Genomic DNA, 13,074 nt, shown 5'->3' on the forward strand with positions numbered 1-13,074 from the left:
AATGCCTGGTATGTAGCAAACACTTAATAAATGTCTGCTAAATAAATTATAAAACATCACATTTAGACGTGAAGAAAAAAAGACAGAGCTCTTTTGCATAAATCAAAATGAAGCTATTAAGTGTGAAACTTTTTGTTATCTCTTCAACAGCCTGGGCCTTAATAAAAGAGAACCCTTTAATTTCTGATTAGAGTCAAGAGAAAGGGCACAGATTTCTCTATTAGGCTGCAATGGTGAACTAAACAAGCTTAGGAGATAGTTCAAGAGGGGAATCATCCAGTTTTCCACCAAAGAGAGCACATGTGGCCAGATAAAATTAATCCTTACCAACCTGTGTTCAGAGTCAGAGTGTGAAACAAAATGGAGCAAGGTCAGGCCCCCTGGAAGAGTGCGGCCAGGAGGAAGAGAGCAGATGGTAGGAGGCAGGCCATCCAGTGGGAAGAAGTGGAGGGCGTGGCCACTTTAAACTGTCCTTTTCCAGCTGATCCTGGTTTAGAACTTAACCTTTTAGACCAAAGCAAAATGGAGTCCTAGAGTGTATTGACACCACATTGAAATGTAGCTGCTATTCTTTTTCATAAAGACACTTTTTTTTTTTTAAGAATTGGCTTTTTATTCTTTTTTATTTTATTTATTTATTTTTGGCTGTGTTGGGTCTTCGTTGCTGTGAGCGGGGGCTACTCTTCGTTGCAGTGTGCATGCTACTCATTGTGGTGGCTTCTCTTGTGGGTGCGCAGGCTTCTCATTGCAGTGGCTTCTCTTGTTGCGGAGCACAGGCTCTAGGGGCGCGGGCTTCAGTAGTTGTGGCACAGGGGCTCAGTAGTTGTGGCTCGTGGGCTCTAGGGCACAGGCTCAGTAGTTGTCGCACATGGGCCTAGTTGCTCTGTGACATGTGGGATCCTCCTGGACCAGGGGTGGAACCCATGTCCCCTGCACCTGCAGGTGGATTCTTAACCAGTGCATCACCAGGGAAGTCCCAAGATATTTTTTTATTTCCTTTCTCTGTTTGTTGGGATGTGGGATGTTACGGCTCAAGAAAAGACATGTAAATATCTAGGATGCTGCCCATTGTGTTCTTTGAATATATAGTGATATTAGTTACCAATTAGTAGACTGCTGTATGTGCTCTACATATCTTAACCCATTTCATCCTCTTGAGAACATTACTATTACCCCTATTTTAGGAATAAGGAAACTATGTCCCAGCATGGTTACATCACTATCCCAAGATTGGATAGTTATTAAGTGACTGAGCCAGGCTATCTTGCTCCAAATTCCGTATGCTTAAATGCTTTGCTATACAGCCTTTCTTCAGGAAGGTATTCTAAGAATCCTGTTATTAAGATTCACGTCCAAAGTCTAAATAAGGGGACCCAGAAATCTGAGTGCTCTGAGAAAGACTCCAAACCCCACCTCTTCCCGCTTACTCACCACTTGTGTGCATTAAGACCCCTACTTCCCAGTAGCAGGACCCTCTTTTCTCTCTAATGATGCAGTTTTCACTTGTGCAATCCACAGGAGAAGAGGGAGGTGTGAACCTTGCATCTCATTCCTGCTTACAGACCTCGCTGTCTCTCTTCCCCCTGAAATTAGCACCAGTTCTAAGTCTCATGTTTTCACACTGTGGTAATCTTCCACCTCTTCTTGTATCAATAATTTACCAAATCCTATGTCATCTCCTTTTCCATGAATATTCAAGCATCTGTCTATAGCTGTTTAGTGGGAAGGCATATATATTCATGACACATTTAGAGATATTAAAATAATCACACATTGATAATGTAAATGTAAAAAAAAAAAACCTAAGCTAAACATGAAACTATCATATAACCTAGCATTTGTACTCTTGGGCATTTATCTCAGAGAAATGGAAACTTTCACACAAAAACATGTACATGAATGTTCATAGCAGCTCCATCTTAATAGCCAAGAAGCTTAAAACAGCCAGATGTCCTTCAATGGGTGACTGGTTAGATAAACAGGAGTATATCCATGCCATGGAATACTACACAGCAAAGAATAGGAACGGACTTCTGATATACACAACTACATGAATGAATCTCCAGGGAATTAATTGTACTGCATGAAAAAAGCCAATCCTAAAAGATTACATACTGTATGATTTCACTTACATAACATTTCTTAAAATCGCAGTATTATAGGAATGGGGAACAGACTGGTGGTTGCCAGGAATGAGGGAAGGGGAAGGAGAGTTATAGAGGGAGGTGGGAATGGTTAGGAAAGGACAACACAAGGAAATCTTGTAGTGTTTGACCTGGTCTGTACCTTGACTGTGGGGGTGGATACATGATACACAAACCCACAAAAATACTAAAATAGTCTAGAACTAAATACATAGAGAGGCACACACAAAAGTGAGTCCAATTAAAATGGGAACATGAATAAGATTGGAGAATTGTATCATTGTTAGTGTCCTGGCCGTGATATTGTGCTATAATTTTATAAGATGTTACCATTGAGGGACACTGTATCAATGGTGCACAGGATCTCTCTGTATTATTTCTTACAACTTCATGTAAATCTATAATTGTTTCAAAGCAAAAAAATTCAAGTAGAAACATAAATAATCTGTTGGAAACCACCTTGAGATTTTTGACAGTCCTTCTCCCCCAACAATCTGTCAGCAAAGGGCATTAGCATCCCTTGATGATCCTTGCCTGAGCAGTTACTGTGTTGGTGGTTAAAATGGTGGTTTTCTGATTCCATCATTCCTTGTGCATTTATTAAATAGCCTTAACTTGGGGGAGAGAACAAGCCTTCTCTCCACCCGTTTCCCTTGGTCTTCTCTGTCGTGCTCCGCCTAGCTTTGAAGTGAACAGTGAGGTGGAGCTGACTGGTCTTTGCCCACTGATGACATACGATGCCATTTTGCCCTTTCCAGCCTTCTCTTAGACAGTGTGGAACCTGGCCCTTCTATTAAGACCGCTTGAAATGTTTTGATCCATGCCCTGAAACTCACCTGGTTGGTTTTTTTTTTTTTTTTTTTTTAACCAAGTGCATGTAGCCTCTTGCTCATTTGCCTTCCCTCCTGGACCTTCTCTCTGAGCACCTTTAGAAAGGGTCCTCTCTCCTTCCTGCTTAAGAGAGACCTCCTCCTTTTCATCATGTCTTTTTCCTTCATGAGGTGACATTTGCCGTTTTCTTCCTTTGGGCAGTTATATGGAAAGAAATCAGATTATAGGAAAGAGGAGAACCTTGGGACAATTTTTAAAACTATAAATGGTTGCCACGTGGACATGTAAGTTTTCCCATCAGACACTGTCTTGGGAAGTTGGGGGAGAGAGCCATGAAAGACTGGCTCCTTTACCCAAAGGAGTCTGGCTTTATCACAGGAAGCTCTTCCAAATTTGCAAAGACTCCTTTAGACTGGAGGGCACTGAGAGTCATTTAAATGCCAATTCTGGTTCCATCCCTCCTTCTACCCTGTCCTACCCCCAGACCTAGGCAACATGAGAGGACTAGTGAGGACATTTATTTTAATGATGGAAATTAAAGTTTGCATTGAAAAAATGTTATTATAGTGTGTTAAAATAGTTATCCCATTACATGTGTTTTGCTTGACATGCATTTGTTTTGTAAATCAGGGAATTTTATATAATGATCTGAACTTCCTACCTCCTCTAAAAAATTAGAAATCCATTAATAGTGGGCTTTAATTCCCACATGGCAACAATTGTTAGGAGCCAATTAGCACCTCCTCCCTTAAATGGGGCAGGGGTTGTCGTATTCTTCATGTATTCCAATCTAGGAAATTGTTAATGAGGTACCGAAGGATGTCTTAGAAAGAAGACAGTCTATATTTCCATTATCCTTGGGGAAAATTTTACTAATATGTGCATAGATTTGCAAAGCAAAATAACTGAGTGAAAATTTGTTTGTAGATTTTCTTTAGTTACCGCAGCTAATTGATGGTGTTATCATCATTGAAAATTAACATTTAACTGTTTCTTCAGCTTAAAGGTGGAGCCCAAGACTAAAGGATTAAAACAGCAGCAACAGCAGCATAAGAAACTTCTGGCAGCAATGCTCTCTCAAGATTCTTTTGAGTCTGTCCATAGCCCCACCCCATCGGTAACAGAAGAAGATATTGATAATGAAGATGATGCAATGGAATTGCTGGGTAATTTTAAAAATTAATAATTTCTCTTTTTCTTCTCTGGCATTGTAAAAGTGCGTAGTGGTTAAGAGATTCTCAAAGTTTTGAGTAGTTTTGTCTTAGGGGAAAGAAACCATTTAGCACACACTTGCATTAGACTTTCATGGAGTTGCATGCAAGAGTTAAGCTGAAATCACCTGAGCATGTGAAGTATTTATTAGACTGTATTTTGTGCTTTGTATATGCAGCACTTGCCTTCTGACTACTTAATCAAGATTCATTCTCTGTGCACTTGTGATACTAATTCAAGTTTGTCTGCTTTATCCTCCTATTGTGATTGCCTTGATCACATCTTTTGTCTAAAATGTACCCAGAGTACATATTTCAGCCCGCATTCCAAGATGTCTCCTTGTTGTTTCAAGGATGTTTTAGAAAAAGCAAGTTAAATTTAAAAGGGCAGATAGTAAATTAATGTTTTATGTCTTTCATAAATGACAGGAAAGTTGGCAGAGATTGCAGTGTTTTTACAGGCTCATACTTTCATGAAAGTTTTATACACAGGAAATCTTTTATATCTTTTAATGAAGTAAGTGTATATTTTTGTTTCATCAGAAATCTCTGCATAATAGTTTTTTTAAATTGAACTTCCTTTTGTAAAACCATTTTTTCAAAAGAAGGAAATTAAATTTTATTTCAGAGCGAATTATCCACATATAAAACATTGAGTTTTTAATTCAGTGATATTAGCTATTCTATTCTAAATAATTAGAACAATTTTCAAATACTTTGTAACAATATACTAGAAAGTGAGTAAATAATAAAATCATTTGAATGCTTCAGATAAATTTAACATATAGAAAAAGGAGCTCCAGAAGTATACAGATTTTTTTTAAATTATTTTTTTCTAAACTAGCTTCCTTGGTTTTAAGTGTTTATGGTACTAAAATACTATCATTATAATAAATGATATAGGTCTCCATGCATAGGCCTACAAGGTGTTATTAATTAGTGGTGGCAGGTTCACTGATACTTTCTGATGTTATAATAACTACATTCATTCCAGCATTGAGGAGGCTATGTCATGGCATTTTCACTTCATGCTGTCCATCTTTTTTTTAAGAACTGTTAAATCTGGGTGTTTTTTAAGGAATCTCATCTCCCTGCCTCCAAATCGGTAATGTGGCAGATGTGGCAGATGTGGCAGATGTGGTGGTGCCGCCTTCATTCAGCTTCCATTCAGCGAGCGTTTACTGAATGCTAGGCCCTAGACTCGGTCCTGGGGACGTAAAAATAAAATAATCATGGTTTCTGTTTGCAGGAACTTCACATTCTAGTGTTCAAGATGAAGATGTAAATATCACTCTAATATTTTTTGCTACAGTTGCTAACGTGATTAAGCGCAGTGTGTACATAGGAATAACATCTAATGCAAAAGTAGCGGCCGGTTATCAGGGAATGTTTCCTAGAGAGTCTGATTCCTCTGGTAAGTCCCAGAGGACAAGTAGATGTAGTTCAGCAGGCAGTGTGGTCATTACCCCTGCAGGTTTGCTGTTGTAAGGATGGACTCTTGCAGTTGTGCTCCATGACTGTGCCTGTACATTGTTCCTCTGCTTCAGTCAGTAACAGTGAAGGGGGCAAGTCTGGAACCGTTAATGGATGTTGCCTATGTAACATCAGTGTTGGTGTGTTGGTACATTGACATTGGGTTTGCAGGTATCCTTCTGTCCCCCTCATTTCCTTTATACAACAGCTCATGGTCAGTTGATACCCACATGAAGGCGGTTATGCTCTATGTTGCAAAGAGAATCTTTTGAAGAAATCCAAGCATTCTCCAAATCACTTTGGGATTCCTGATAGCCTCAGGAATGTCTAGTCAGAGTGGAGGAACTCATATAACCTCAGTAATATCAAGAGATTCTTTAAGGAGACTGAGGTGTCCAGTCAGTGCTGGTATCCCTAGATCTCAGCTCCTCTGTTCTGAGGTTTCTAGTCTCCCGAGATGAAGACCAAAGGATTGGGTTTTGGAGATTACCTAATGTGAGCAATTAACAGCTGGTCCTCCCTAATTTTGTTTCATTTGACATTTTAGCCTCTGGTCTGAGCAAATTTAAGAATGAGAGATAGCTGGAGGTTTGGACTTTCGCCATGTCGGTCCACATGTCAGCACAGGCAGCTGGTGGTGTACTAATGCTGGTCTATAGGTTATGAGATTTCCCTGCAATAATATGGAATGTTCCAAGTCCACTGGGCTGTCCCCTAAAATAATGCCATATTTAACCCTCTTGCCTAGTTGTCTCAGTGAACAAAGGTCATATAACAGAAAATTCTATCCACAAATTGTTTTGCCCATAAAGTTCATCAATTAAAGTAAAATGTTATTTAGATATGAAATATATTTGTCTTTAAGGCCCTAATACTCCTACCCATGAATATTATTCTATTATTTTAGAAATATATGTTTAAAATATAGACTCAGAGTTTTCTTCAGAAGTAGAGTATATAAGTTCATGACTTATAATGTTATGTATGCCTTTAACTAAGGTAATGAATGGCTCATGTCTTACATGAAATCAGACAGATGTACATGAATATTTTCAGTTAATGCAGGAGCTAAGAATTTTTCAGTCATGATAATAGTAATGGATAAATATGTGAAGTATAGGTATGAAATAAAATGGTTAAGTTATTCAGTTTTAAAACCTTCATCTTCAATAGGCATGTATATCTCTATTAATATTCCATTGGATATCAAGTCCTACACTAATAATTGAAGCAATACTCCTAAATCAATATAGAAACTATATAATATCTGTCTTCCCAGTCCTTTTAATATTAGATTTACATCATTTTGTTTATTATTAAAGAATTTTAAGATAATAGTTTTGAAACTCTGATTCCAGAGAAACGTAAGTGATTGTACATATGTGAGGAAAATACAAATGCTAAGTTCTTGAAAACATATTTGAAATAAAATTTTAGTGCATGAAATAATTGTAAAATGCAAGAGACATCTGGTATAAAATATCCTTTTGAATCCACAACATTGTTTAGAATGAATTTGCAGTAGCTTATATGTTTTAAGGGTTTAACTTGTCATTGTTACCTATACCAGGTATAACTGGCTGAAAATTTTATTTATTATGCATGGGAAGCAGTCTATATGCTTTGTGCACTGTTAAATAAGTAAAAAGTATAATTATTAGTTAATGTTAATATAACAAAGGATTATTCCTAAATAAAACTGGTTGATTTGAAGGGGAAAAAAACTTTTAGTTTAGTAGTAAAACTATTGACCCTTGTTTTGTTTGTTAAGGAATCTAGCATTGTTAATACATACTGATAAACATTTAATTTTTCGCAGTTGTTTAATTGTATATTTGTGAATTTCTTTTCTAAGTGTACTGGGCATGTGAAAATACTATAATACAACATCTATGACTTTTAAGTAGATTAAATATTTTCTGTAATTGCTTTAAATACTACTTATAAATTCATAGTACAAAAGTAGCTTAATATGGAATTAATATATACCAGAGAATAAAATTTCCAAATTTGTGGAATTTTAAGGTATAACAATTTTAAGCACCTCTGAAATTGGTGCTTTAATTACAGAAGTTGAATAAGATATCTGCCAATTCATCTCAAACTAAGTAGGTCTCAACTTCATATATAAGATATTCTCAAATATTTTGGTAATTATGCTGGAAATTGATCACAATGAATAAAACTATGAAGAATCTGCATATTATTTTTAAAAGTTATTAAAGTCAATAATCTTTCAAAAGCAGAAAAAAAGTTACAATGGAGCAGTAAGAGATTAAAAAAAAAATCTCTATATATTTTACTCCATTAACTTTCACAGAAGATTTGAGGAACTTCATTAGTTTAAGAGATATTTCAGCTTGTAAATGTGAGTCCATTTTCATTATATTACATGGACTTTTCATTTTATTTTTGATGAAATGCTGATTGCAATTATGTGTTTGATTTTTCTCCATATAATTTACACTCATTTAAAAATGTCATCAGAATTATTTAAAAACTACTTTTCTTACACATTTTAGTATATTACTTTAAAAAGTTGTTTTTAGATTTTCTCAGAATTGATGATGAGACAAATATCTAAAAATCACATTCCAGAGATGCTAAAAAAGAAAACTAGCATTAGTCATGCTTTATACTACCTGGTCTTAGCTTTTTTCTAATCATATAAAAATTAAAACTGTGTTGGCAAAAATAAACAAGGTGATTGCAGATACATTTTATTTATTTTAAATTTAATAATCAGGAACAAGTACAATCATACTGGTATTCTTTCAAGAATACAGTTATTGAGTTTCTAAAACCCCAGTATCTTGCCAAATTATGTAAAATATAAACTTAATTTTCTAGAGGGACTCATTACATTAAGGTGATCCTTTGGCAAATTCTTTTTTTTTTTTTTTTTTAAGTTGCATGCTTCTTAAAGCAGAAATCACTCATGTTTGCAAAATAAACATGCATTTCACCTAGTGAGAAATGGATTCTGTCACTCGATGTTAAAAAAAAAAAAAAAGAAAGGGAGAGGGCCTTTAAATGTTTAAAAGAAAAAAATCTACCTACCTATCTCTACACCTGTATTTTAGTGATCTAAAGTATGTGAAATGGTCTAAAGCACAGGGGAACATTCATACAAACTTTATTTCTTTTGAGTATTGATTATTGGGAGCATCAGGATGACAGATAACTTGTCACTTTAAAATATTCTTTGTAAAATGATTCTTTTAAAAAGTCTGAGGACTTCCAAAAATTAAATTTATGGATCCTTTAATATTATCTGTAAGATTGCTTTAAATACTGCTTAGAAATTCCTTCAGCATATACCAATGTAATTTAATATGGAATTAGTACATATTTGAGGTTAAAATATCCAAATTTGTGGGTGTTAAGAGATAACAATTTTGAGTACCAATGAAGTTAGTACTCTAAATCTAGAACATACTGAATAAAATATCTTCCAAATCACCTCAGTGTAAGTAGCTCTCATTTTTAACTATTAGATATTCTCAAAAATTAGTTATTAAACTGACAATTGATGACCACAGTTAACCAAAATAGAAAATCTGCACATACATTTTTAAATGTTCACTAAATTAATTAGCATAATTGAAAAACTAGGATATATGTACACAGATGTGCGAGAATATTTTTCACACGCTAAATAATAAATATTTCCTCCTGTTAAGCCATGTGATGTATTGTTAAAGAAATTCTGTGACATACTTCTGCTGTAGAGTTTGTCCTGTATTTCTGAATTCTGACTTTCTTGCTTTAGTGCCATCATTGCCTGCACAAATGCCAAGTGAGCTTGGGTTGAAGTGTAGCCTGAGTGGAGTTGAATAGCACAGTGCTTGTCTCTCTGAATTACAGCAAAAACATTTGAGAAAATCCACTGAAACACATTTTCATTCAGCAAGTATCATGCACCTGCCATGTGGATAGTACTAGTACATGTTAATATATAGCACTAAGAATATTGTGCCCTTTGTTTTTCTAATTATCTTGACCCCTTTAGGCTCTGAGAGAACAATGAATCTAGTGAGTGTTGGCATCTATGTAGAACCAAACATTTTGTAGGTCTTTAGTTCAGCTCTCAATTAGTTCATTAATTCATTCATAGATTTATTAATTTCTCCACTTACAAAGTGACTCTGCATATTCCTGGGAGTTCAGATTTGCACAAATACAGACATGTTTCACGAACTGTTAACTATTCAGGGATGATTCTCAGGATTTGGTTTGCTTAAGAATCATTTGAGAAGCTTATTTAAATGCCAATTCCAGTGGCCTTTACCCCCAATTTTTGTTTCATTAGATTTGGATACAGCCCATGAATCAACATTTTTCAACACGACTGCCCTTCCTCCTGTCCTCCAAGAGATTCTGTTGCAGGTGATGTGTAGAACATACAGTGAGGAATTCTAATCTTAGTCTGGGTATGGTCAGTGCACTTTATGTTTGATGTGATATATCCTGAAGCAAGAGGAATAAAATATTAGAAAGTCTAATTTTTACAACAGAGAGAGAGCATGGAATAGAGGTTTCTGAGTTAACCAGGCTCTATTGAATTGTCTCCTGGAAATAAGGAAAAGTCTTGCTAAGAAGCTATGGGTAATGCAATTTGTATTACCTTATTGTCTCTGTCTTCCTTCCTGATATCATATTTACAGGAGTGCTTGAAAAATGAACTGCTTAGAGTAGGAAAATTACATATTAGGAAATGATTCTAGCATAGACCTGAGGACATGGTTCCGATGAGCTTCTGTTTTACATTAAATCTTTATTTAGGACTCTTACTTTGCTTTCATTAGATGTGACTCATAGCCTCCTTCATTGCTTTCTGGACGCACTCGTTTCATGTTTGGAATTGTATTTATGCTTCATTCTCTTCATGCTTTTTTTTGTGTTTCTTTTCAAAAAATATCAGAACATTTGCAGATGATAACTAGGGTTTGTGTATAGAGATTGCATTTTAAATAAATATAAACTTGCATGCCACCAAAAATAGATATCATGCTACATGATTTACTTCTATGGTATTTGATAAGAAATGTTGCTTTTTTCCTTTAAAAAGTTTTCTACACTTCTATATTTAAAACAGATAACCAACAAGGACATACTGTATAGCACAGGGAATGCTACTCAGTATTCTGTAATAACCTAAATGGGAAAAGAACTTGAAAAATAATAGATACATGTATACATATAAATGAAAATAAAAAGCTGAGCAATAAAAACAAAACAAAAAATGATCTACTTTCCACGCATAAGCAGCTTAGAGGAAAATGGCAGCTCACCAAGGAACAAAAAATAATAGTGAATTGTTGAGATTTTTCTATATGTATAAAGGGATGAATAAACTATTTGAAATAATGAGTAAAAAAGTTTTTTTTCCAATGGTGAAAGCAGATCAGCATTATAGAGTGAAGTCAGCAGTTTGAAAATAAAATCTAAACCCATAAACAAATTATTGACAATTGTCCTTCATCTCATTTGTATACCTGTGTGACAATTCCTTTATTTGAGAGAGAGCTGTTCTTAGTATATTCGTGGGTAGGTTGTTTAATACATATTTCTCGCTTTGAAGTAAGTTAGAAAATTTTGACATGTAACAATGTAAGTTAATGTGCTTTTTCATACTTAGGCCATAGCTTTTCACTGATTATTTTGCAAAGGTATGAACCACACTGTGAGATGTTTTGTGTGGTCTGTGGTCAAAGCACTGGGCTAGAACTCTAAGACCAGCTCCAGCCCTCATGCTGCCTCTTGTTAGTTTTGTCACCTGAGCTACAAGTAATTCATTGTAAAATGCAGATAAAAATATTCCTATCACATAGAGATGCTGTGGGAATAAAAATGAGGTATTCTCTGAAAGTGCTATAATTTTTTTTTTTTTTGCCTTGACTAACAAGAATATCTGAAAAAAGACACTGGAATTTATATACAAAACTTTCCTTCCAAGTAAATTCATATCTTCTAAGTTACATACATGTTGTCTAGTCATAAGCAACGAAAAAAAAAAAAAAAGCTTTCTTTAGCATTGAGAAATTCCCTATTAACAGTAAAAATAGAAGTTTCCCACAAGACAGTAAAATCAAAAGCTTGAAGACAAAGAATGTAAAACTACAAATGTATTTGCAAGCCAAAGTATTTGCTGTATCACTACAAAATATTACATTTATTTTTAACATGGATATTTAAGCAACAGCAAACATTAATGTGATTTGGTTAAAGATATAGAGCGAATTATTCTACTCTCTTCAATTTTCTTCCATATAAATGGTTTTTAGGAAGAAAAGAAAAATGATTTGTGCATACACATGAATGTCCACTAGCAAAAGTTGGGCTGGGAGCAGGAATAGGAGGGGGAGAGACAAGGAGGAGAGATATAAGAACTAGAAATCTGTACTTATGTTTACATACTTCTGTGTAAGTAAAGTCGTAAATGTATTGAGAAATCTATGAGCTTTAAAAACTCTTAATTATATTGATAAGTATGAAAATATTTGAAACAGCACAATTTTGATGGTTTTACATTAATTCATTGTATAAACGAATCACAACCAAATTGAAAATCACTGTTAAATATTTTTAGGGTTTTGTTGCTTTTGAAATAAACTTGTCCATTTCAAATACTTAATAAAATGGTGATGTTATACTTCAAGATGATTTGTTTAGCTGTGGTAATGATTTTCGTATAATTTGACTGAATTTGAATTAATTTTGCACTCCATGTAAGAGCCATTTGAAAGTGGTACAAAATCATGGCTTTATTGTGTTTTTTTTTTTTCTTGGTTGAAAATGTGCAAAGAAATGCAATTAATTCAGCAGTTATTTGCATTTTAACATCAAAAACAATAGATATTAAAGAGGCATTAAAACTCTTCTCTGAATTCCTTAAAACTTCTTATATAACTATAGTAATCTGTTTAGATTTTCATATGTTATGATACCACTGATATCTTATTTAATCATCTCTAAATAGAAACCTTAAAATTATTGAAGATGAACACTGAATATACATTAACAGAAGAGTGCTCACAAAATTTCCCAGTTTTCAATATCTGAAAACAGTAGTTTTTGTGAAATAAAGTTTCATTCAAAATTTTTAAAGTTATTTAATAAACATGTTTTTCAAAATTTGAAATATTTAAACTGGTCCTGTATATGAATTTCTTTTGGAATGGAAATATAATTTTCTTTTTTAATAGTCTCATGTTCAGTAATTTCAGAAAGGAAATATTCTTAAGAATAATGAATGTATTTTTTGAAAATTATTCTAAAGCTTTTAAATGGAAGAGTGCTAAAGTACATAATGGAAAAAATATGACAGTGTTCTAATGGAGGTTAATTAGATTTAGTGACTTAGATTTTACTTTTCACTTTTTTAGTTGCTTTCTGCAAGAGATGAATGAGTG

At 34.3% G+C, this 13,074-nt stretch overlaps 1 protein-coding gene across 1 annotated transcript in view; it reads left to right on the forward strand.

The window, feature by feature from the left end:
- Positions 1–13,074, forward strand: part of C17H8orf34 (chromosome 17 C8orf34 homolog) — a 331,481-nt gene that overhangs the window by 104,457 nt on the left and 213,950 nt on the right. The window contains 1 exon segment of the mRNA XM_033437548.2: positions 3,975–4,141. Coding sequence (XP_033293439.2) covers positions 3,975–4,141 — 167 coding nt within the window.

This window comes from Orcinus orca, chromosome 17 (assembly GCF_937001465.1).
Source record: "Orcinus orca chromosome 17, mOrcOrc1.1, whole genome shotgun sequence".
Lineage (NCBI taxonomy): Eukaryota > Metazoa > Chordata > Mammalia > Artiodactyla > Delphinidae > Orcinus > Orcinus orca.